Source organism: Emydura macquarii, unplaced genomic scaffold (assembly GCF_026122565.2).
Source record: "Emydura macquarii macquarii isolate MOO-44397 ecotype Brisbane River unplaced genomic scaffold, CSIRO-AGI_Emac_v2 contig_1119, whole genome shotgun sequence".
Classification (NCBI taxonomy): Eukaryota; Metazoa; Chordata; order Testudines; family Chelidae; genus Emydura; species Emydura macquarii.
The window spans coordinates 21904947-21931330 of NW_027131256.1; the positions used below are offsets into that span (position 1 = coordinate 21904947).

Consider the following 26384-nt stretch of genomic DNA (forward strand, 5'->3'; position numbering starts at 1 on the left):
TTAGGAGGGTTTGGTGCTCACAGTGATGGGGTTCACAAGGCCAGTGCGGAACTACTTCTCTCAGAGCTGAACTACTTTTCCATTTCACACGAATAAGAAAAAATGCTGCATAAAGAGGACAGGAAGGGCTGAGATACACCAATGTCCCTGCCACCTCGCCCCGAATCCTGTCGGTCGATCATGCAGTATGTTCTCATCTGAGCTGTCAAATGACCCCTGCTCAGTGCTCCAAAGGAAGGGATCGTCCCTCCCCCTGAACCTTCTGAAGTCCCTGCCAGTATCCCCTAGGGATAAAGTCATTCCTGACCCAAACCTGGGTGATCAGTACACCCCTGGGCTGGATACAGAATGCTCCCGAGTTAGACGGAGGAGAGAGGCTGAAAACCCAGCTGTCTAGCAAGGGCTGTTTTGGGAAACTCTTCAGAAGTTCAGGGCAGGTTTGCCCAGCTAATAAGCCAACAGGCAAGTCGAAGAGAAAGGAGAGCATGCAGAAGCACAGCCCTGGTGGAATCGTTCATACCATGGGGAGTAGCCAGTGGAATGTGAGGCATGTTAAATGCCACAGCTGGGATACACCTTTGAGTACAGGGAATACAGTGTGTAGACTCTTATGCTGTGGCTTGAGGGAGGAGGGCCAGACAGATGTGGAGCATGTGTGTGGTTGACATTGTACCCATGCTTAGCCACTTGCTGTGCAAATGTCAAAGCTATTGCCCCTGTGGATCGAAGCAGTTCCCTAGTCCAGACATTCTCCCTTCCACCTCCTTGCCCACAAACATGCTATTCTGCCTTTAAATCATTCTCTCCCCCCTTCATCATCACCCTCTCATTTCTTTCTGTGTTCCAGACTCCGATTCCAGCTCCCCAACCTGCCATCATCGGTTGGCCCCACTTTTTTTAACTTGCACAAAGAAAAGATTTGTCTTGCAGCCACACTATTATTTTACACTTGCTTTTGCTCTCCCCTTACCCGCAGCCCCCACCTGTACACACACTAAGTCAGATGTGGACCACAGTTGCTAAAAGTGGCAGCCAAGCCCGAATTCAATGTCGACACTGAAGTCACCCCACCAGTTCTTATGCATCACCTTCACAATGCAATGCGGCATTGTAACACCCCAGCGTAGTGTTACATTGGAGCCTGCCAGAGTCGCATTCTGCTACTCTGATTTGATATGGCTGAACTGAAAGAGGGCTGGTAGGGGCAGGTTCATGTTCTTCCCAAGCTGTTTGCCCAGCCTAATTGTTAACAATGCATCAAAATTATATTCTCATTCACCGTGTTTCCCTTTTCATGCTGCCTGGAGCTTTCTCCAAAACGTTTCAACTCACTTTTCATTTTTTTTCTTAAGCTACCTTCTTCTATGTGGCTTAGGAAAGCCGCTGGGGTTTGAGTTTACAGTGAAATACAATGCAGTTCTACCAAAGTGTTTTTGCTTACCTGCACTTTGTTCATGCTTGTAGCAGAAAATGTTTTGAACACCACCGGGAGTCCAGAGGCTATGTCCCAAGGCAATAAAGCTCTGAGGATGGATTCCTGGCTGAAAAAGACAAGGGCATTGATCTTGTTACTCTGGCTGACCCTTCCTTAAAAGGTAGGAAAAGATGTATAAATTCTCTCTGGAGGAGATCCTGTGATATGCCATCCTCTAAGATCGTAATAGAGCCACACAACTGGATTTTCGGCATGACCCTGGTTTCCTTTTTCTTAAGAAAACTGCTATTTTGCAGAATGCTTCCTCTCTCATTATTGCCATACCATAGAGCGGGGGTGGCCAAACTTACTGACCCTCTGAGACCCCCCTCCCTGCTGGGCAGAATCCTTTAGCTCCTCCATCCTGCCACAGAGCAGAAGCTCCGAGCTCCCCACTCCAGTCTGGTAGGTGGAGAATGGGGGTGGGGGGGGAGCATATGTGTCTCCATGAGCCCCACTTTAACTGTAAAAGAGCTGCTTGTGGCTCATGAGCCCCAGTTTGGCCACCCCTGCCATAGAGGTTAATGGATTAGAGTCCTCAGCCAGGAAGGCAGAGTGAACCACGCTATTAGCAATGCCTGTGCTTTCATGGCGTTGGCACAAGGTGCCACTGCTCCAAGCTTGGTCTCCTTGCCAGCAGCAAAAGCTGATTTGGCTTATGGGCCCTAAGTGTTGCCTATTATATGTGGTCATGAGCCCTGTGGGAGTTGCAGGCAGCCCTGGTATGTGGTAATGTGACCTGAGCCATCATGCAAACAAATATTGAGTATGAACACATTGAGTGGATTTAAAGATGAGATGGCCTTCTTAGGAGCATGATGTATGAACTCTGAAGTGGCTTTTGGGGACTTCCACTGGTCTGTATTTGGACAAGCTTAGGCTTTGTTAATGTGGCCGTAGCACTTGATTCATTAATGGGCTGCTGGTTGTATTTATTTCTTAGGGCACACATGATGAAGATACAGTTTCTGGAACTTGGGCAGATTCCTCTAAACAGCAGAGTAAAAGTTAACAGAGTAAACTTCTATAGAGTTGTAATAGCAAATTCATTGTATTGCGCACAGATCTGGACTGCATTTCAATGTTTCATGGAACACGGCTCCTGAAGAAGGATTTTCAATGGCTTAATGTCTGAGCACCTGGAGGCCAGCTCCCCAGAATTATTTATTGCTTCCTATACTGGTGGTTAATCCGTCAACACCCCCTTATCAGCCAAAGGGATTCACACACTCATCAGCATTGAAAGTGAAATTCTGTAGTCTCTGATATCAGTCATGTGTGTTTTGTCTCCACTATTTCTGAGGATGGATTTCAGCGTAGAGCATTTAAAGGTCATAAGAGATTTCTTTCCATCTCTTCTTTCTGGACCTACCCGGAGAGATCTTATAGCACTTATTGCCTCAACCTTCTATCTTTAAAGAAAGATTCCACAGTGCTTCTTCTCTCTTGTGGCCTTTCTCTCATCTGCATTGTCTTCTACCATATTCTGTCCTACCAACTCCTTTCTCTGGTTGCTTTAAGTGTGCTGGGAGGCTCTTATCTAATCCCAACCATTGGAGGCAGAATTCTGTAAACAGCATTTTGCAACTGTTGTAGTATTAGGATGGATTCCAACTGGATTTATACTACCGGTCAGTTTGTGGAATTGGAAAGAGAGACCGTCTAGGGATTAGCTCCTAGATACTTGTTTGTTAGTTTAGGCCCAAAATTGTGTGTGTGTGTGGAGAGGAAACAATATGTCTCCTTTAAAATTTCAGTTACAACAGCTTCTTTGGGGAGCACTTGAATATCCTCCATGTGTACATTGTGGGCTCCTCAGAGCAGCAGTCACGCCTTCTTCTCTGTTTGGAAAACTAGCATATGGTGGGAACTACTGGAAATAGCTAAGTAATAACAATAACCCTAAGCACAGCAGCATTGGACTAGTGCATGAGAACTGGAAAATCAAAATGACTAAAGATTAAAAGACTAAAAGATAAATTGAATGTTCTACAAACAGAGACCATAAATGTGCAAATGATTTTTTTTTAATTCTTCAGTTTTAATAATTGTAGGATTTTAAAATAGAGTATTTTATCTTGACTGTATGCTTTTAAAAACAGATGTCTTTTTTTGCAAACGTAATTGTGTAAATCTGGAGCTCCTTTTAGACCCAGAGTTTGCTACCAGATCTACATGGGAAAGTGCTGTGTTCATATCTGTTGGGACATGTGTGAGCATGATGCCTCTTGATATCATTTTGTTTCAAAGTCCATGATTAGCTGTTCTGATGCTTGTGTTTGATAAGCATTTCCGACCTATGCTGTGTTGTAATAGCTATATGTGCTGCATGGAATGCAAAGGCAGGGAATTGTCCTATAAATGAATAAACTACATAAATCATATGATGACTATCTCCCTGTTTATTACTCTGACAATTATCCTGTTGTTTACCAGCTCTGAAGGGCTGTGCTTCTTTTTATGTATACTCTGCAATTCCTTTCATCACAAGTAACTTGACATTAAATTCTCCATCTGAGTCGTTGAAATAATGGTGTGTTCATGGCTGACAGAACCTGGTGCTGAAAGGGCATCCTTAACTTTAAGAGGCAGCATACAGTATGTGTGTTTCACCAGCCATGTGAACCAGGAAGAACACTGTGTAGCGCTGTAGTTTGGTTTCCACTAAGATGACTCAAGCTTCGCTGGAGGTGTTTTTAGGACTCTTATTCAGCAGAGACAATCATATTCCTGTGTAACTGTACCGAGTACTATTTCTGTAACATGGTATAGCTATACTTTCATGCAGGTGTAAATAGATAAGTAGCAGCTGAACAAAGAGACTGAGAACTCTCATTTTTAAACTTCTCCGGCCATTGGAAGAGAAAGTAAGGATTGTAACAGCAGAGAAAGGCACTTTACTTAAGAAGTTAAAACCTCTCTGAACTCTCTTTAGTTTCTATACTCTGTACAACATATAAGGTGTAAGCCTTTTCATATGCAGCAGCTACAAACAAGTTGCTGCAACCTACAACTCCCAGGTTATATATAAACTTCTCAGTAAAATGCACATCCCTTGATCACAGCAGGGCCACAGCTAATAAGAGACCATGCAGCACTTCTATACTGAGAGAAATTTGAGTGTATGGTTTCCAGGATGGCTTGGAAGAAACAGCATATTGCTCAGTTAAGCTACACTCAGTCTGACACCTGTTTCTATGGAATAGCGACACATTATTTATATGTCCAATACTGACAAAGTGGGGTTCCTGGTAGGTATAGATATTCACATGCAGTTAAGGCTGTAGACACTCTGTAGCCTCGTGCTCCCAGTGCTATTCTAGCATGGGACAGTTTGATTCCCAAAACTCAACCGCTGGCAAACCCAGGTGACATGTCACACCGACACAGCCTTCTTTCATCTCTGCCCCACGGAGATCACAGTATCATTCCTTTACCTCAGCCCCTGCCAACAAGCAGCAAGTACTCCCCAGATCAGTGGTGCTGCACAGAGCACAGTGAGGGTCCCATGGACTGTATCAATAGAAACTCTGATTTGGAGATCATTTGGGCACAAAGTAAATGGCTATTTGGGGTAGGGAGGGTTTAAGATATTGTTATATTTCCATATGTGGGAGGGTATGGAGGTGGGGGATAGACACATTTGGACTGTTGGCTGCAGCTGGTCAAAATTTTTCCATAAAAACTGTTTTTCAATGGAAAACTGAGCTTTTGATTGAATGAAATGTAGAGGAAATTTTCAACTTATTTTAAAACAAGACAAACACTACCCTCCCCCAGCTACACTCTCATACTTACTTACCTTTAGATTTCTGGCTGAAAAGTTGAAATTTTCAGTGAAAAATAATCCATTTTTCTGATCAGCTGTACTGTTGGCCAAGCTCCCTCATGTGATAAAACCTAATTCTGCTGGAGGATTTCTAGACAACTGACTGGGGGACACACACAGTTTTGGTTGCTGACCCCCCTGTCTCTTAGTTGAGTAAACTGATAAGTGTGAGGGTATTGATTCTGGAGATTATGGATGGGGCTTTCAGAACATCTGGGTCTGGGAGACGTTTATTAAATCTCCCATGCAGAGATCAGAGAAGGCACCATCATTTAAAGTTACAGCACAGTTCAAATGGACCTATAATGTAGGTAATTGTCTTATTAAAAGTGACTTGTCAGAAGCTAGCATAGTTAAAAAATCCGGCTAATATTGCCCACTGATCCAATTTTATATCTTTTTGGCTGTTCAGCAGTTGCAATAACATACAGTAGTGTGTGCTCAGAAGTGAGCCATAACAATATGCAGTGTAACAAACACACACAATTCAGATATTTGATAAAGAGCTCATTTTAATTAGTCAGATACAAGCTTCCGTACCTCAGCACAGCTTGGGATAGGTTATTCTTGAGGGCCCTAGACTGGTCTCTGCACTTACTGTAACAGGGTGGTTTGACCCATAGGCTAGAGAGCCTAGGGCTTGCTAAACCTGATTGCAGAATGAGCTCCACCTGAGGGGAATCAGGCAATTCCCCATAAAGAACAGAAGGTGGCTGCAGTAAAAGGGGGCTGATCAAGGAGAAAAACCAAATGTTTCTGTAGGCCTATGACCCTGGAGAGCTTGGAGGGTAATGCCCAAGTGATCAGGAGACTTCTTGGGGGCCTGTGTTTGGGTCGAGATGTCAGAGCCCCTGTGAGGGAGGACTAGCTGAGAGATCAGACCAGGATGGAAGAAAAGTTCTGAGGGTAAGAAAGAGAACATGCCAGAGTAAGTATGGACTTTTTCTTTGTGGTGTTGGAATGGGCTTTAGTTTGGGGGTGTGGATTGTTGTAAACTGGTTCTGGTATTAAACTAGCCCCAGGCAGGGATACTGTTAACCAGAGAAAACCTCTATGGGTTCTTAAAGGGCCCTGAACAGAGGAAAAACAATAGAGGGGAGCCTGCAGGGACACCCAGCCAGGAGAGGGTACTCAGTAATCAGCACTCCTGTTACAACCACAAAGTTTCGTTTTCCAGGCTTTGTGCACTAAAGCTGGTGCCTTTTGGCCATTCTGGGCTTCATAATATATTTTGAGGCTTCCCCTATAGCATTCTGGGATCTTCACAGAAAAGTTCTGACAATACTAACCAGCTGATTCTTGATGCCTATACACATACATGAAACATAGCGTCCCTTTTTTTTTTTAATCTAATGCTCTTGCATGATGGGGGAGCTGGCCTGCCATCCTAGGAGGGCATGTTCGCTGGATCCATAACCCCAAGTGTGGGGAGGATACTGTGGGTATCCTGATGTAACTAGTGCAGTCCCAGGGGAATTATGTACATCAGCTGAAGTGTGTTGCTGCCCACTGTACACTGGTTAGCCTTAAACTGGAGCTGGCTCCTGCTGTTTCTAAGTTAGTCTCCTGCATAATTTATCTCCAAGCAGCAGAGGTTCCCCTTAAAGTAACTTGCTGATCTGCCCTTGAAGCACAGAGCTTTAGTCACTGAAGTGGAGGGCAATGTTGGATTAAAGACGACCAAGAATCAGAACCAAAATTTCAGGATCGCTCAGAACATCCCTGACTTGCTCTGCCCCCACCCAACTACAACAAATAACCTCTCCCTTCCCCAGACCCTTCCAAAACTCAGCTGTGCACATTGCACTCCTGCTTCCTGACAAACTTGTCCTCTGCCCTACAGACTGCCTGCTTCCCTCCCACCCAAGCGACCCACCTTGAGCTATGCTCTATATTCTGCTTTCTGGAACACCTGGTACTGGCCTCATTGCTCTCATTTCTGGCCAGCCAGAACCAAAGGGAATGTGTTTACATTCACTGATTGCCATCAGCAGTCTTGCCCTGGTCTCACAAGCTGGTGGCTCGATCCTCTCTCTTCTGTGTTGCCCCAGGTAGCTGTTGGCCTCACCCTCCTCCCTCACTGCTTCTCAAGAATTCACGTTCAGCCAGCCTGCTCGGTCATGGCACCCTGCACGCTGCAGTTGCTCAGCGCTGTCACCTCTCCCTCAGGTCACTTGCATGGCATGATGGGACACTGATAGGACTTGAAGGACTGGGAGAAAGGAACTGCATTCATGGTGCCTCTCCTGTCCCTGTTATCTGTGGAAGGCAACTAGCCAGCAACAACGGGCTGAAAGCTGTCCCCAAGGATGATGAGATGTGGAGGGGAGAAAGTGGCCTGATATGAGTGGATAAGTACAGGGGAAGGAGTCATAGAGGCCAGGCTCATCCTCCTTCTCTCACCTGGGGCTAAATTCTGGTCTCCTAGCAGTGGGTGATGGGCAACAGCGGTCATCTGTGAGGCAGAACACTTACTGCTGCATACCCGCCACTCCCTGTCCACAGCTGTGTCTGGCTAGGTGCAGTAGTACTTTGCATTTCTTCTTATTGGACTTCATCCTATTTATTTCACACCATTTCTCCAAAGCCCTTGTAACTCCTCCTAGCTTGGTTTCATCTACAAACTCTGGGTGCTCCCTAGGTTGTTATCCAGCTCATTTATGAAGAGACTGACTAAAACCGGACCCAGAACAGATCCCTGTGGGACCCCCACTCGATATGCCCTTCCAGCTTGACCATTTCACCCCCCTCCCCCACTTCATTTGTTTTGTAGCTCCCTTGCAGCAGAAAGTGACAGGGTGATTAGAGTTGGGGGAAGGGGTCCATTAGTGTCCCCATGAGTCTAGACACATATGGTGTTGAAGCTGAAGTGAGCGCCTGATGCTGCAGCCCTGTCAATGCTAGCTGCTCTTGTGGCCACCTGCCTTAGGGGCCCCCGTGGGGGGGGGAAAGGCCAGGAGGGGCTGCTTCCCGCGCGACCCACCCTCGCGCAGGTGAAGGGCAGACCCGAGCTCGTGGAACTTTCTGCACTCCCAACATTCTTTCTCCTCAGGTCTAGTCCAGGAGCCCCCAGCCTGGTGAGCGCTGCTCTGAATGAAGGCAGTGACACATCCTGCGAATTAATCTTTCCGCAGCATTCACATCAGGTTGCTACATGATTTCAAAACCTCAGTTGTCATAGCTGTAATAACTGCTAACTGCTTTCCTGACAAGCCGCGGAGAGAGGAGACAACCACAAGCCACGGACGAGAGTTACTCACAAAGCACTAAGCATTGCAACATCACAGGTGCTGAAACTGTTCCTAAAACTGCAAACCCGTCGCTGCAGAGAAGGCCATGTAGTGCTGGAAAAAGCAGATGTGACTAACGTCTCTTCAAAGGTGTTGCTGACTATAAATATCATAGTGACATTGCAGTCTCTGGCTCTGGATATTGTGCATTTCTGGTTCACTTTTAACAGGGGTTGTGAGGTTTCCCATCAAAGACGTTGGTTTGTATTTCACATGTTCTTGATTGTTGCAGCCATTGTAAATGCCAAGAATGAAAAGCCACCAGAATAAACCCAACTGCCTCCTCATCCGCACCATTTATTCCATAAGATCCCAAAGTGCTTTGCAAACTCGACAGTGTATGTACAGCACCACTGGATAGCAGCCAGCTATGGAGTAAGAGGGCAGTAGCCAGAGGCTGTATAAACGAAAATTCTGTCTAGGGACACCGGGCATACTCCAAGTCATATGAAAAATGCTCTGGGAATTTAATGTTCACCCACAGAAGATATGCCTCTATGGAGTATCGCTATAGCAGATTATGTTCTTAAGTCTTTGGGTCTAAATGGCCACAGTTTTGCAAAGTCACTTACACCTTATGATGGGATGTTTAAACCCCATGTATCCTGAGGGCTGGGAAGAGGTTAATGTGGGCTCCGGAAGTGGAACAGCTGCGCTCCGGTACAGCTCTACTATAAACAGAGCTGACAGGTAGGTACACGGTTAACCCACAAGCCAAAGGATCTTGCAAGCAGTTGGGCCAGGAGCAGGAGATACTCAGCGCCACTGACTGACTGTTTCTGTATTGGGGTCTGTCTGGAGCAAAACACTCTTTATCCTTTTCCAAATGGCTCTTAAAAATCTCAAGGGATTCTTGTTTTAACTGGAGCTCTTGAGACAAATGGCCTGATCATTAGAGTGCTGCACCTCTAATAATAATCTAAATTTTTTAAATGAATGGGAGCTTCAGGTGCTCAGTACCTATGGAAATCCGAGATATAAGGGGGACAATTATCTGTAGGTGAACTGCTTCCTCTCGCAGACAAAGGGAGGCAAAGTTTTCTCCTGTAACCTGAAAAATAAAAGGTAGGTGGCTTTCTTAAAGGGAAAGAAATGGTTGTGGGAAGTGCCTACCAGAGGCAGTCAGTGAGCTGTACGAAGTAGGAGTAATATATATTACCTTGTAAGAATTTTCCACTCAATTCACATCAGTAGTGGCATTTCTTACTTCTCCCAGGAGCAAGTGGAATCTCACTGACCAAGGAACTAGAGAATCAGATCCTGTGTGTGCCCACGTGTATATTGTACTCCTATCTGAACTTCTAGTCATATCAGAACGCTGATTTTTTTTGCAAAGTGCCTTTTCTCGGCAAAACATGGCCTAGCTTAGCAGTCAGTGAATAGTTTTGTATGGCTTTATTTCTTGCTAGATGAAGCTTGGTAAACGCTGGTGCTTGAGCTTTTTCCCTCCAATGAAATCTGATGGTGGAATGAAAAAGTTTGAGAGGCTGTGAAAGAAAAGAAAGTGTTTTTAAAACATTTGGAAAGTGACACTCCAGCAGCAGGATTTTCAGGAATATAAAAAAAGCTAAAAAGATAGCTAAAAAAGCTGCTAAGGCTAAAGCCATGGAAGGCTTATTTGGTGGGTGTGGGGAATACATTTTTCCATTATGATTATTTTAAGGTGCAAATTGCCCTCTGTTGTACTAGTGAGGGCCCAGGAGGATACATTGTGGGAGAAGAGCATCCTTCAGTTTTGCTCAGGCTTTATACGAGCCCACAGATGGAGGCTGCTTGGGAGATGTGGTGAATCAGCATGTTCCTTGGCCAGCGCCTCCCATTTCTGGGAAAGTGCTGGCTCGCTGCACGCCTTTGGCAGAGAGACAGAGAGAGAGAGAACGGTGGATACAATTGCAGCTCTAACTCTTTTCTTTCACAAGGGTGATAGCCAGCATTACACAGGGATGAACCAAGCCCTGTAACAGCATGCTGTACTGGGCTACTTCAAGAGAGTTTGAGGGTTGAGAGAGACTGCAGGGAGGGGGACGGGACGGAATTGATACAAAATGTTCTTGTGGGTGGCGTGCTACCTGCCACCAGATCTAAAGTAGATCCAGGTACTGCTGTGGAGGATTCTGGCTGCATAAAAAATTTTGTGGGATGTCTAGGCAATGCAGCCTTGTCTCATTCTTCTGGATACCTCTGCTGTTATATACTCTGATACATTATGTTGTGCATTTAACAGAAGGAGTCAACATTTTGCTATGGCCACCTTACTTTTTTGTTCAGTTTTAAGAGGTTATAAAGATGATATGGAGGTGCTCTATTAATAGATGACTACAATGGTACCTTCTGCCCTTAAAATGTATGGATCCGTGAAAGAGAAGCTTCTTTGCCTAGAAGATGAGAACCTGCTGTATGAGATGAGAAACATTTTGAAAAATGCAGTGTTTGAATGAGGCCATGATTACATGTAGACATGAGGACTGTGTAATGCTTGAGCTGCACAGTTGCATATCTAAAGATATGTGATGGGACATTTTAGATGTTTTAAATTCTTATATCATTAATTTGGTGCTGGTGTCTGCTTTTATTTAACTTTAGTCCACTGCTTTGCATAGCACAGGCTTTTGCAACTTGTCTGTTATGTACAGTATACAATATACTATCTAAGTGGTTAGTTTTTGTTATTTATAGACCCTTTACCTCTCTAGATTTTAACTGTGTCCACATCCTCCTTGGGGGAGTCTTCATACTGAAGTCTAATTTAAACAGAGCTGAGTTGTAGCAGAGGGACACAGATTCTACCAGGCCGTGTGGCAAGAAGCTATGGCTCTGTGAGAGGTCAGTGATCTTAATTGCTTCTCCTTTAAAAGTCTCAGAGATGATGATAGAAAATACTATCTAAATAGCTGTGTTGCACACAAGTGCAGGAAGGAGGCAGATAGGCAGCACAATCAGAACAAGGTAGTCCAGGACTGAGATGGTTTAAGACCGATGAGAATAGTCACGGACATCACAGTGAAAAAGAATGAGCAATGAGAAGTTAGGAACCCGAGTGAGAACAGAAATTGCTTCTAGCTCAGTAGTAATAATGAATTTGAATAGAACTTTACACAGGGTTTGGTTAAAAAAGAGCACCATGGATTATTATTCAGAGGTATTTTGGGTTTTCTGTTGGGACAATTGGATCTAGTAGGATATTTGGTTTTTAAAGGGGTTTGATTGATTGAATCTGGAATTCAGAATGTTTCATGGTTCAGGCTGACAGTGATTGAAAGCTTGTTCCTATCTATTGGCTGTTGGGTGTATGGAGATGAATTAGGGGTCTCAGTTTCTAGAAAACAGGTATCTACAAAATAAATCCCCATCACAACTAGTACACCCTTATGGGGGGCTTGAGCAGGGAGGTTGAGGATTGAACAGACACAGTAGCATCCAACTTCTCATCCCCAGAGGCGGGTATTTCAAAAGGCTGAAGCATATTGGCACAGCTGCTGCCTATGCTGCTCCTTTTCTGTGGCCAGAGGACTCTGCTCCAGGGCTGACAATCCGATACTTTTCACCTGCACTACAATTCATTAAAAATGAAACAAAATATTAGCAGTATCATTCTGCTACTGGAGTATCCATGCCAATGGAAGGAACCGTGCATGCATGACACAAGCCTTATCCGGCTGCTATGATCAAGGCTGACTGACAGTTACTATTTATTTTAATGTTGCTGTAGCAACACTTTAGCTAGAGCAGAATAAACGATACAAACCCGAATCTGAAAATACTCCTTTTTAAAATGAGTTCGTCAGCTCTGTTCAGCCCCTTTTTGTGTTTAGCTTTTCATAACAAGCTAAACTATTCAGGGGAAAGTGAATCTTAAAATTCACAAACAAAGTTTTTCATTTAATGTATAAACATACAAGCAAGGGGCAGAAACCATACTATCTGATTCCAGGTAAGTAACATAACTCCATTTTCAATCATTCACCACCATCCCATTGAACTAAAAATATATATGCATTGAATAAATTTAGGAAAAATCATAATAGTCTCATAATATTCCACACGCAAATAATGAGGCTACTTTTAAATTAAACAATTACATTATTTTGCAAACTTGAATTGACTGTTAAGGTTGAGTTGGTGCTTTCATTCAAACCCTGGTTTTCAGGTGTTTGAAACTGTATTAAAAATTGCCTGCTGCATGAGAAGTTTCAACACAGGTTCTCAACCCAGATGTGTGTCTTGCAGGAGAAAATTGTGAAGAAAATCCATTTAGCTGTTGTCTGAGCATGCATATCATATATATCTATATCTACATATAAACAGTTTGGTTAAGGAAATTGGTGATATTTCTTACACTCAGATATCAGAAATTTGGCTTTATTTTGTTTTGGTTTTATTTTTGGCCAGAAATATGGAATTTTAAATATTTTAATTAAACAATCCTACCGTGCCTAATGGCATCTTAATTGTGATGTAATGATTAGGAGGGTGGCCTCAGTGGCACATCCCTTCCTTGACTCCAACATTCAAACACATGAGCCAGATCCTAAAATTATAGCTCCATTCAAATCAGGTAAACTTTTGACAGCTTACACCATCTGAGGATTTGACCCACTTTGTGTGTGCTTTTGTACTGATTGTTTTGTGCAAAGAGACTGGATCCTAAATCATTCTCTCTTCCTCCATAGCTCACGCTGAAAAGTGTGTGCATGTTTAAATGCAAGGATGATCATTCCCAGTACATACACAGATTAGCCCTGAAGAAAAGTTCTGTTGTAACATATTTGCGTTGCCTCAATATCACTGTTTTTGTTTCAAATTATAAAAGTGAAAATAATTCATGACATTCACATACTAATACATATATTTGTACATTTATTAATATAATGAATAAACATTTCTATGCATCATAACTGCATGGTGCCCTACACAGATGATAAAAACGTGGTCCCTGCAGCAAAGAATTTATTTATTTTTTGCCTTGATCTTACAAATAATGATGCATGTGTGTATAGTTACGCTCATCGTGTCCCACTGACATCATATGCACAGATGCAACTGTTTGAAGGATCAGGCGCTAAATTAGACAACTGTAGGCCATGAATATAAACAAAGGACGGGGATAGGGAATAGGATGGGAGTTAAAACAATAAAAAGATATTGTGAGTGAATCATGGAAGTGTGATCATTTTAAAATAAAGACTGAACAGGAGCAAATAGCTGAGGAGTAGAAGTCAATAGTGGAAAGTGAGGAAAGAAGTGTGCTTAAAGAAGGGAGTTGAAGGATGAGAGCAAGGATTAGAGAGGGTCAAAAATTTTCCGACAAAAAGTTTCTTTGGAAAATTTCACGGAAAATGTAACTTCAGAAAATAAGGGACTGACAAGGCAAGAAGTGAGGACGGGTGAGTTATGGATGGGAGTTGAGATGAATTTCAGGCAGGACAGCGCTATGTAGACCCTTTAAAAATGGGGGAGATTGGGATTAAAAAATAGAATTTGCTGTTACTTTCTCAAGATTAATCTGCAGCCTCAAATCATGCTTTTTTGTTTGGAAACAATCTTTATTCTTAGCTGTCATGAGCTGGCTTGATTCAACCCCTGCTTCAAAGTGTGAGAACATTCTGTACTTTATGCAGAAGAGACAGGAAGTCACAGAGGGCTCTTGAGGAAGATTACTTTAGCTGCTATATTGTGATTAGAGTAAAGAGTGCAGATCAAAGACTTGTGGGGGAGAAGATTACAGTAGTTCAGGGTAGATGGAACCACTACATGAACCATTACTCTTGTTAATTAAGGTAAACAGAATGCTCAGTAATGCTGTGCTTAATATATCTATAAAATATCTATAGTTGTATTTCAAAACAAAAGTTTTTTTCAGAGCAAATACAAATTCACTTCTTCTTGTTAGTTGTTAGTTTATTGCAGTAGCATCTGGAAGCCACAGGGGGACAGAGTCCATATTGACCAATACTTCACAAAAACATACTAAGCTGCATACCTGACTGTGTACAGGCACAGCAGTGCAACCGCTTGGAGCCCCATCAATTTTAACACGGGATAGTGGTGTATTCCCACATAATCAGTTGCAGGATTGGGACCTACACAGAAGTGACACAGTCAATAGAATGCACTCTAAAGCTGAAAATTGGGCCCCAAAGCATACTTACATAATCCAGGACCATATAGAACATGCCAAGTCTTCCGTTTAAAAATAGTTCTTTGTGATATCACAATGCAAAAACTATCACCAGTTTTCTTAACAACAAAATGTATGCTCAGCAACAGCTAAATGGATTTTCTTCAAAATTCTCCTCTGCAAAACACATGCTTATGGGCTGAGAACCTGTACTGCAACTTCTAATGTAACAGGTAATCTTTTAATAAAATTTTAAGCACCTGAAAATAGCAAGTTTGAATGAAAGCAGCATATCATCCTTAATGATCAATACTTCAAAATTTGCTTTAATGCAGCCAACTTGCAAAAGTAATTTCTTGAAAGAAATAGTCTCTCTATTTGCTTGTGGAATAGCATGTATTGTATGATATGTTTACTACATTGAATTAAATGCAACATGCCTTATTCCTCCAAAGAAAATAGGAAATAAACAAAACTTCATTTAAAAATAGTTGTGATCGTTTGCAGCAAACCGATGTCCGTTCTGTTCTATTACAGAAGTGGCATCACTCTTACAGAAATTAAAAACAAGGAAGGCATACAAGCCATTCCCATGTTGGTGCCCCTTCAACTGATTGAAGATTAGACCCTGAACGTTGTTATACATATTTTTTTCCTCAGTTGTCAAAATGGGATGCAATGTGTCCAGGTTCTTACTAGCAGAGAACCTCTTCTCTTCCTCTTTAGAATATCTGACTGATGAAAAGATCAAATAAAATACAACTACAGAGATTTCTATCAGTGAAGGGATAGATACTACTACTACTTAATAATAATAATATAATATAATAAAAAAGTCAGATGTGGAGAGATTGAAATCAGTCCAAGTTTGAATTTGACATTTATTTGTGAAACAACTTTCTTCATTTCCATGACTCTTTTGTCAAAGCTGGATATAACCTTTGTTGATGAACCTTCCTGAGGGGGGGTCAGAAAAAAGAATCTGAAATGATCTGACAAAGGGTTTTTTAATAGAACATTTATTTTTAAGGGAAGCAGATGATTTGTTTCATGTTCTAACTATTGCTGTTCTCTCAAAACAGGAAAAAAATGTTTTTGGGGGGACAAACATAGCGAGCAATGATTCCAGGTCATCACAATTACCGTCATCTTGTGCAGTTTGTCCTAATCACCTCCCAAGACATGGCCCAGGTGTGGCTAGTTCTGGCTGAGCTCCTTCTTTTCCTAATTAAAGTAGTTCAAGGGCCAGGTAAGTTGGAAAGATCATGAAATGAATGCAATGGTGTGAGTTCCAGAGGAATGCTAGTCTGTTCTTTTAACACTGTTACTCTAAAATTGACAAGGAGAAACTATTGAACAAAGCAAGCCACAGTAGAAACAAATGGAGAGCCCTTACTACAAGAGAAGAATAAGCTTCTCACAGATTGGGTCAGGACAGGAGGAGTAATGCTACTAAATGTGAAAGCAGAAAAGTGGCATGAATTAGGACTACATACAACCTTTCTGCACCCCTGAATTGGCACAAGGATAGTAATGCTGCTGCTGGACAGGAATGCAGTACAGCTATCATGAAGGCCTCATCTATAGTACAATTTAATGCAAATCACCAGGGTTGAAACAGAGTAGAACAGACAGGACTTGTGTCCCTGTAACTGCACTAATGCTGTGGGCAAAGTGGAGTTTTACGATAGCCACAAGTATGCAGTTAGGTTCCATCTATTTTAGCATTTTAGCTGTGTTGTAACCAAGTCCCCTGATGAATTTTCTTCCTTTCTTGAGTGATTTCCCCCACCCTCACCACCACTTTCTCAAAGCTCTCTATCAAGGTGAAGAAAATTCCTTGGTTATAGAGTCTTCCATTGGGACATTGAGCTCACCACCATGAATCAATATTAAGCACCACAAGGCACTGTCTTTGTGGCACATCCAATTCCTGACGACGAGGCAAGCAGGAGACTGGGCATGGACAGTAAATACATCTTTTATGTGGCAGCATAGAGCACTAATACAGAGTTGCCAGCCCACTGGAGAAATACTTGAGCAGCAAGTAGGTGAGTCAGGCTCCAATTTCATAGTGTCTTTAAATGGTGACTCAGGCCTGGAATCTGCAGTAGGAAGGTGCTTCCACAGCAGGTGAGACCAGTGAGGTCAGTCCTGGAAATTGATGTCACCCTGGTACATCTCAAGTTCTTGGCTAATTTTTACATCATAAATATACAGAGAGGGCTCCAGGATCTGCTGCTGGGAGAGGTTTTATCCTAATTAAATTAAAACTCTGTAAACTATAATGACAGCCTAACTGATGTTATTCAATTTCCTTTTTCTCCCCATGAAGTTGACAGCACAGTGTCTGCAGTGGTTGGTACCAGCGCTGTGGTGAGGTGCCCTAACACCGCCATGTCATCTTTGATTTTGGTAGTATGGAAAATAAGACCAAAGAATGGAACTCGCTGCACACTGGCATATAGAGCGGATACCAATAAGACAGGTGGAATAAACTGCAGTGAGAGGGTGACTTGGGACTCTAGTCCTAATCATGAAGCTGCCCTTCAGATTCACCCTGTGAGACTCACTGATGAGGGTATTTACATCTGTGAAATTGGAACTAGTGATGGGACTTTCTGCCAAGTCTCTGCTCTCACTGTGTTAGGTAAGAAACACCTTGTGTTTTTTAATTTTTGTGATCAAAGTGACTTGATTCAGCTCTGAAAGACCTTTTTCCCTTCTCCATGCACAGTAGCGCTGAGAATAAGGGGTTCAAGAGCTCTTTGGTGAGACAGCTCAGTATTTCCTTATGTGAATGTATTCCTTCTGTGCTGAGGGCAGGCTGGCTGGCTGCTCAGAAAGAGGGAGAACAGGGACAAGGGCATGTATGATGGCAGCAGGGAGTTCTGTGGAGAAGAAGTGATTCTTTTTTTCCAAACCGTGGAAAGGTGGGCATCAGAGGGGGGTTTGAGAGGTACCCATGGCAGCATGCTGAAGCAATATCTTAAATTTCATATGGTATGGCAAATCTGATGCAGGCTTTTGGATGCAACACAGAATGTGTATGGTATGTCAGAGTTTACGCAGGCATGATAGTGCACCATTATCATATGCAAATGGAACATCACCAAGTAAGTATTGTCACTTTTCACTAGCTAAGGGAATGATCCTTGCTCAGCCAAAATTCTCCGTGAAGTCAAGGGATATTCTGACTGACTGAGGACTGAATACAAAGTAAGGAGTTTGGGACTTAGCCAAAAATATTTAGTTTACTCACTCTCCAAAAAACCGTGAAACCATTTGAATAAGCACCAAAAAACGTTTGTAGTCCACCCATTTTCAAGATAGTGGGGAGGATAAAATAGCATTAGGAAATTTACCAATCTTTTTCAGAAACCACAGATTTTGTCTGATTTGCCTTGAACTTCCAGAAGGTTCTACCCTTCCAGAGCACTCTATTCTGGTCAGAGTGGTTAAGATTTGGTGATATTGGAAGGGGATCATAGGAGATTTAATTTATAATCACCCATCCTAATTCATGTTTGCTGTGTTGTTGTAGTCATGTTGGTCCCAGGATATTAGAAAGACAAAGAAGAGCTTTGAGGAGCTCAGAAGTTGGTCTAATAAAAAAAATTACCTCACCCACCTTATCATAATTCATGTCACTTGACTTTTCCTTCTTGGTACTTGCCTATCAGATAATGATTAAACTATTGTCTGTCCCCTGCCTCCTCTTAATCTGAGCCTTTCTCTGTCTTGTCAAGGGCAGAATATGTATTTCTGGTTTCTAGACTGAATAGCTCCATGTGATTCATCCTTGCCCTGCCCACTTCCCTTTCATATTGTCAAATTCTTAATTCTTCATATGTACTTCTTCATAAAAAATCCAGTCGTTGTGCTTTCACCATGCTGTGTTCTCTTCAGTATATGTTTGGCTAACATGTAGACATACCCCTTCTTGTGATCATAGATTCTAAAGCTGGAAAGAACCACTGTAATCATCTAGTCTGACTTCCTGTATAACACGGGCTATAGAACTCCCCAGAAATAATTCCTGTTTGAATTAGAACATATCTTGAAAAACATCCGATCTTAATTTAAAAATTGGCAGGGATGAGGAATCCTATGCCTTGCCTCTAGCTGCTGCCCCCTCCCCCCCCCCATCAACTCCTGTTTTTGCTGTGATCTTCATGTACAAAACAATGGAAGCCGAGACTTTCAAAAGTGATTAATGGTTTTAGGCCCTTTTAAGGTGTCTTGATTTTTTTGGAGCGTCAGTGTTCAGTACATTCTGAAAATCCAGCCCCTTTTAGGTGTCTCAGTTTAGGCACCCATAAATCACTAGTCACTTCTGGTAGGGGAATTTTTTTCCTACTGCAATAAAAAAAAACCAAACTTTTTGCTGCTTCTTCTGCAGTCCCTCCTTTGGTGACTCTGACTCGTGATAGCAACGGGGTTGTTGTCTGCCAGGCATCTGCAGGGAAACCAGCCGCAGAAATCTCATGGGTCCCCGAGAATGGTCACAGCATTGAGAACAAAACTCATCACACCAATGGAACAGTGACCCTGCTCAGCAGCGTGTCTTGGATCAACAGCACCAGTGATCACGTGACCTGCTTAGTTACCCATCCAGCGATGAACCAGACCCAGACCATAGAACTATCACCACGTGAGCACCACCTCTCTGTAACTGGTCTCTCATCTCTAGTATCCGCATATACACCTCTTCTTTATCCGTTCAGACAGTGCCAATGCAAATGGTGAGGGTGTGCCAAGGAGCTCTGAGTTACAGTAGAACCCTGGAGTTACAAACACCTCAGGAATGGAGGTTGCTCATAACTCTGAAATGTTCATAACTCGGAACAAAATGTTATGGCTGTTTTTTCCAAAAGTTTACAACTGAATATTGACTTAATACACCTTTGAAATTGTACTATGCAGAAGAAAATGGCTATTTTTAACCATCTTAATTTTAAACGAAACAAGCACAGAAACAGTTTCTGAACCTTGTCAAATCTTTTTTAAACTTTCCCTGTATTTTTTTTAGTCGCTTACGTTTTACATAGCTCACAATACTGTACTGTAGTTTTTATCTTTTTCATCTCTGCTGCTCTCCAATTGTGTATTTCTGGTTCCAAATGAGGTGTGTGGTTGACTAGTCAGTTCGTAACTTTGGTGTTTGTAACTTTGAGGCGTTACTGTACTTGGCTGTACTTCATTGCATGTGTGTAGGAGGAGAGCTCTAAAGGAGCACTCTGTAACAATAGACAAATGACTCCTTTTCTAACCTCAACTTTCTATAGAATGTCGAGAGCTTTAGAGAGTGAAGCTGTTGTAATGGCCTCTGGTGCTCCCCCGCAGTGCTCTCTCCTCATTGACTGATGTAGTGAGTCCTGCTTCGTTCTATTTTGATCACTGGAGACAGCCACAATATTTTAGGTAGCCACAGATTTGTCACACTGGTTTTAGAAGTGGGATTTGAACCCCAGATGGTGAAATTTGTTTAGCCATATAGAAAGACCACCTTAGCACAGCCCTTATTACTGGCTCAGCCAGGAGAAATTTCCTCTGGACTCATCTGATAAGCTGCTATCTATGGTCTCAAGGGTCCTTGTCCAATGCTTGCAGTGGGATGACCCTACACATTGCCACATTCAAGTTCAGGTTACGGACAGGAGTCACCACTAGCCACTTAGAGTCCAATCCTGGTCTCTGCCCATGGCCTCTCTGAAATGAGCTGGGCAGGTGTCCACATCACGAACTCTCAACACCATGGGCACCAGAAGACTCTTTGGCTATGTTTACACTGACGGCAGCAAAATTGCCGCCGCCAGATCGATCTTTCTTGATCGATTGAGCAGGTCTCACTGACCGCTCAATCGATCAGGAAATTGACTGAGTAAGTCCACCCCCTCAAGTAGCGTAGCGCTGAGCCCGTCGGCTCAGCGCAGTGAGAACAGCGCGCAGAAAGGAAGCAGTTTGCGTAACTCACGTACTCACGTAACACTACAAACAGAGTAGTTTGCGTAACTCCCGTCGACTGCCGCCGAATCGCACGGTCAGTGTGAACCAGCCCTTTGTCACGAATCTGTCCTTGCAGAGCAACCCCATCAAAAGTCACATAAGGCGCACCATTGTGTACTGTGGGGTGTATCAGTCTAACAGGCCTGTGTTCAGCCCTCCAGCTGAGGCCTTTTTGGCTGTTTCTTCCGTTCTCAGGGTTCCAGGTGAAGCAACAGGACAGTCCATGGTCAGCAAACCAGGTTAAATAAAAGCATAAAATGAAAAGAAAGGAAACCTCTAGGCAGCTTTAGTCAGGATATTGGCCCTTCTTACTTCAAAGAGCCTTGGAAGTATCACAGTCCACCTCCGAGTTCACCGGTCTCTAGTAGAAGTCTGTCTCCTTTCCCTTCTTAGCCCAGGGGATCCATGTCCTCCTCCTGCAGGGGCAGGGACTCTGCTGGGTGTCCGACTTCTCTCAACAGCTTGTTCCCTTTCCAGGGTTGCTCCCACCTGAGTGGAGGTTCCTCTTTTTAACTCCTCCTCCAGTCCTGGCATGATTTGCATGTGTGTAGGATCGGGACCACTCAAGCAGCTCAATGCTGGCATAGTTCTTGTTAGAAATCACAGCAGAGGCACCAAGCACCGAACAGGACATGAAGACTGAGCTACACTCTCCTCCCCTGAGGACGGTCTTTTGTTTTCAGGGTTGAAGCATACTGGTAGGGTAGTGAGAGGAAGCTCAATTTGGTGTCTCCATCTCTGAGTTTACTTGACTAAAGAGAGACCCGGTACACTTGGCATTCCACCCACAAAGAATGGATCAGGCAAACCCACCTCTAGGGTGAACCCCGGAGTACCAGGAGAACCACTGTGATTCTGGAGCTTCACTGAGATGTAACACTCTTCCAAAGACACAGAGTTAGGTGTCCATCCAGTTTTCAGATGTCTGATGTAAGATATTGTAATAAACTTGCTAGAGAGGGGTGTCTGTCTCATAAAACCTAAGAGCAGACGGAGAACTCCCCTCTCCCTGACTTGGGTAAAATCCACTAGTTACATAAGCTGTGGATTTCTCCGTCAAGCTTTGTAACTTTCATTGTACTGGTATCTTGGCAGAGCCTTCTGCGGATGTGACATTTCCCCCCATGCTCTACTATTTCCTGATAATCGCCTCTTCTGGTGTCGCTGTTGCTGTTGTTGTTCTGATTTTATACTGGACTTTAAAATGCAGAGGTAAGCCACTTGGAACATAGTCACTTACTGCTTCAGGAGAGCTGGAAATGCCCTAGTATCACATTACTGTCTCCGGGTGGTTACAAGGAAATGTACCTCATCACTGACTTGTCTGGCCAGATTGGGGTAGAGGGAAATGCTCAGTGCTCCAGTTACTGACCATGTCCAAGACTTATGGAAGTGAGCTAAAAAATAGGGATGACCTTTCCATAATATAATTCTCTATTAAATTCTCCATGTGGTTGAAAATTTTTATAGAATATGTAATCATTATTACAAGATGAGGGGTTTTAGAGTAATTAAATAGACCCTCTTTGGTTTTATCTGTATCAAATTCTATGGACTTTGCATTAAGAGCTGTGTCTGACCATGTTTAGATAAACAAAAATGTTTCATTATCTCATGGCTGACTTACTTGGTAGGAAGAGAGATCCCTTTATTCTGTCGCTGACCAAGACTGGGGCACTTCGACCATCTGACCCTTACTGACTGGATGGGAGAAGTGCACCTGTGCAATCAATGATGTTTTCCTTGACCTTCTATGAATGTTAGGATCTCAGTCTGAGGGTGTCTACAGAGCAAAAGCTGTGCATGGGCTAGCTGACCTGAGCTAGCTTCAATCCAGCTAGCACAGGTAACAATAACAGTGAAGACAGTGCAGCACAGGCTTCAGAGCTGAGTATGTATCCAAGGTCCATGCCAGGCTCGTATTACCTACACTGAAACCTGCACTTCACTGCTATTGTTACTCATGCTACCTGGATTCAAGCTTGCTAATGTAGGCTAGTCCATGCACAGCTTTCGCTGTGTAGACGTACCCTGGGACAAGGGGTTTTAGGGTTAAACTATGTCCAGTACCTACTGTTCATGTTTCCCCTGTATTTTTTAGAATGGGACCGAGAGAGCATTGAATTTCACTTTCCCATTCTGCCAGGAGAGAGGGAACACTGGATTATCTGCTGTTTTGGTTTAGCATCTTTCTCTTTTCTTTCACCATTTCCAAGTTACCTGAACTTCTGTGATAATTTCCTCCAGCACTGGGGGTCTGATGTGAAACTGCTGCTTCTAGTTAAGATGGAAACCTCTGCCCAAGCAGACACTTAACCTACCTCTCTACTATTTTTTAATAAGAAATTGAACCTGGTTATCCAAAGAGGATTTTCTATTTGGAAATGTTAAGTGTCTCCTGTAGGTCAAGTCACTATGGAATGTCCCAGGGGAGAGACCTCAGCTTTGCTTTCTGACTGAGACAGTGGTTTATATTTCATGGGGTCTGTTGCTTATACATATAAACAGTTTCAAAATCAAGATTTCTTACAGCCCAGAAAGGAGGGCTTTAATGTTTCAGGTGTTTCCTGCCACTCCAGTTTTAAGGCTTAAAAATCTTGACAGTTACTCTTTAAACTCATTTTAACTCCTTCATTAGGGCCAGACCCAATGGACATGTCAGTCAACAGAAACCCCCCCATAAACTTCAACACGTATCAGGTCCGTACTAAATAAATTTGTACTGAGGTGGAATCTAAACTGAGATTATGCTTTGGTATTGACTGGAATTAAGTAAAATGGTTGCAGGGGTCTGATTGGGATAGAAGACAGAGTCCAAGGTGTGAAATGGGTTAGCTGGAATGGGAGGTAGCTGTAGTAGCAGCTGGAAAAGAAGAGTGGCTTGAGTACAGGAAGAGAAGCAGGACATAGGAGCTGCAGTAGTTAAGTGGGAAGGCTGGATGAAATGGGATGTGAGGGGAGTTGTATGAGATGCAGAAGGGGCCTAATTGATTCTCCTCTTCCAGAATTATTGCTTGTCTAGTTTCTTTCCCTTACTGAACGTGCTTCAGATTTTTTCCCCCCAGATGTATTACACTGCAGATGTATTTGCTGAGGCAGGGCTGGATGAATGGTGGGTGCTGGTGGCAGGCAAGCCTGAAAAGAGGTGGGGCTGGCAGAAACAGAAAAAGTAGGATACAGGAGGAAAGGAAGAGGCATCTGCCAAAAGCGGTTGCCATCAATGGATTGCAGCAGTAACTTTTGTTTGCAGCAATTTGATGGGTGACCCTCAATGGCTACCACTGTAGTGCTTTACTTCTGTGCAAGAATGAAGGGACCATTCCAAAACCTGTTTTTTTCCCACCCTTGTTAATCATGTTCAATTCAATATCTCTAAGCTTCCCAGAGAGGAGACTTTAACTTTCACATATTCTTACTTCTGCTGGAGCGTTTGAACATGTTATAGAAATGGAAAGTAAAACAATCACAAACCTCCTGACAAAAAAGGAATTCTAACTGTGACAATAAAACCATCAACTCAACCAAGTAGTTCAGCTATGTTTGAGATGGAAGTGCATCAACCAATAGCAGAGGAAATATAGATAACTATCAATGGTGTGTCTTGTTCCATCAAACCATTTTGATCTGATGATATCTTATTTTCAGCCTCCCGGTTATCTGGACTGGCAGATGATGCCACAGTGCCAAATACAGTAAGTGGAATTTGTTCTTATTTCAGACTGACACATCCAGTTTCATTTTAACTAGTCTGGTGTCACACAGCTCCCATATGTCAATCTCTGTTTTTTTGTGTTGCTGTGTATGTAACTATATATTAATGAAACTGTCTGTGACCCGTATGATTGTGTCTGTTTTTGTGTATCTTTAAAATACTCCAAGTAATTGCATCAGTGGTAGGCTAGGAATATAATTCAGCACCCTGTGCCTGAAAATATCATAAATTATATATTAGAAAGATACTGCAGTTTTAAGGTAGAGTTTTTGAATGCACTGACTTTTGTGAGATCAGAATTGTGGTTCCCATGGCAACCTTAACTCTGCCCTTGTGTATATAAGCAGTAGACTAGGGTCTTCTATTCCACATAAGATTCTGCATGACTAAACACATGATGAAAACAAAATGCTATGGATGAGGATTATAATTATAGAAAAGATGCACTTGTTTTCCCTTGTATTGTATTACTTGTCAAGCGGTATTATGTCATATGTGCCAGTGCTTTGTGATCATGTAATGAAAGGCCCTGTGGCAATGCACACGTTCCAGGAAAAAGAGATCAAGTGTGTGTGGGAGCTAGCACTTTTGTTACCCAGGGTTCCTCAAACCCATAGCTCTGTGAGGCGGTATCAGGACATGAACCAGAAGAGATGCAGCATTTCTGTCTGCTATATAGCTGCACAGACAAGTCAAAACCAAGTGCTTTACTTAGTCTCCAGCACTCCCACTGGAATGCCTTTACTCAAAATCTCTACTTTTAACTTCAAACACACACAAACACAATAGGTTATAGAGTACCCCCAAACAAGAGTTGCCCATGGTCTGGAGGGGTCTCGAGTGATCACACAACAAGGTTCAGGTGGCCAGCTATCCACCTGTTACTGGGGATTCCAAGAGATGTCTAGAAAGTCAAATCCAAATTCCTCACACCTGTCTATTCTTTCTATGTTAGTAACTGCTACAATTACATCAACATGTCAACCAAAGAAAAATGATTAAGCAAGCACTTTTTAAGTTGTTAGTTATACAGCTGTTTTTGCAGAGTTTGCAGTCTCATAGGCTCCAACACACACACACGCACGCCCATCCGACATCAAATATAGCTGGACGTCCTGTTTTTTCACAGACGCTTACCCCAGCAGTTAGAAAGAAGCAAGACAGGATGGTGCAAGGTCATGCTCAATTCTTGTTGTCACTCCTCCTCCTCTCCTGGCCTGCCTCGTTATGCGAAGGCTACAGAGGCCTACTAGATGCAATAAGCAAAGTGATTGGTAGTCCATCCCAATAATTGGCAGTGGCTTGCACGCCTGACTGGTTGCTAAAAATGCCCCACTACACTATAAATGCCCTGATTTTATACAGTTAAAATCTAAATATTAGCCTTACACAAACATTGCTTTTAAATATAATTTCCTTCTGTACAATCCAAATAATAGATAGATACAGTATGAAAATACATACCAAAGACCTGGCCCCACTGAAGTTAGTGAAAAAAATCCCATGGATTTCAAGAAGGTCTTATCTCAGGTTTTCACTGTGGCATTGCTACCACAACAAAATTACAATTTCTATAGACCTTACTGTTTTTTATTCCTCATGCTATCTAGTTTCAACCATCCTTGTTCAGCAAGAGCAAACCTCTAAGTATCATTATCTACACAGCAGTTTAATTTAACTTCTAAATGTTAATAACATTAAGAAGTACTGCACTTGTACAGGCTGGCAGGGATACATAAACACTGCAAAGCCTGATATGGACAGTGAAGAATAGAGAGAGGCAACAAACTGGCTAAACCCTGAGAACTGAAGAGCATCTGTTAAACTTGCAAAGCTTCCATTGCCTAGTGGGAACTGCAGGAAATAAATGGGTGCTCAGCTCCCCTCAGGACCTGGCATAAAGTGAGTAAATTACAGATGAAGAAATATCTCCTTATTCATAAAACAGCTGC

At 42.8% G+C, this 26384-nt stretch overlaps 1 protein-coding gene across 6 annotated transcripts in view; it reads left to right on the forward strand.

Annotated features, from left to right (window-relative positions):
* The first annotated feature begins 6215 nt into the window (after window positions 1-6215).
* LOC137151839 (cell surface glycoprotein CD200 receptor 1-B-like) overlaps window positions 6216-26384 on the forward strand; it is a 32030-nt gene continuing 11861 nt past the window's right edge. For 2 of the 6 annotated variants that reach the window (XM_067546331.1, XM_067546336.1), the window contains exons 1-7: window positions 6216-6231; window positions 11287-11416; window positions 15794-15960; window positions 17047-17361; window positions 19114-19365; window positions 21816-21932; window positions 24366-24412. In XM_067546331.1, coding sequence (XP_067402432.1) covers window positions 15831-15960; window positions 17047-17361; window positions 19114-19365; window positions 21816-21932; window positions 24366-24412 — 861 coding nt within the window. In that variant the 5' untranslated portion in view covers window positions 6216-6231; window positions 11287-11416; window positions 15794-15830. Of the gene's footprint in view, window positions 6232-11286; window positions 11417-14890; window positions 14945-15793; window positions 15961-16548; window positions 16763-17046; window positions 17362-19113; window positions 19366-21815; window positions 21933-23358; window positions 23421-24365; window positions 24413-26384 lie in introns of those variants that run through there. The other 4 variants (XM_067546335.1, XM_067546332.1, XM_067546337.1 and 1 more) reach the window with 4 other exon arrangements.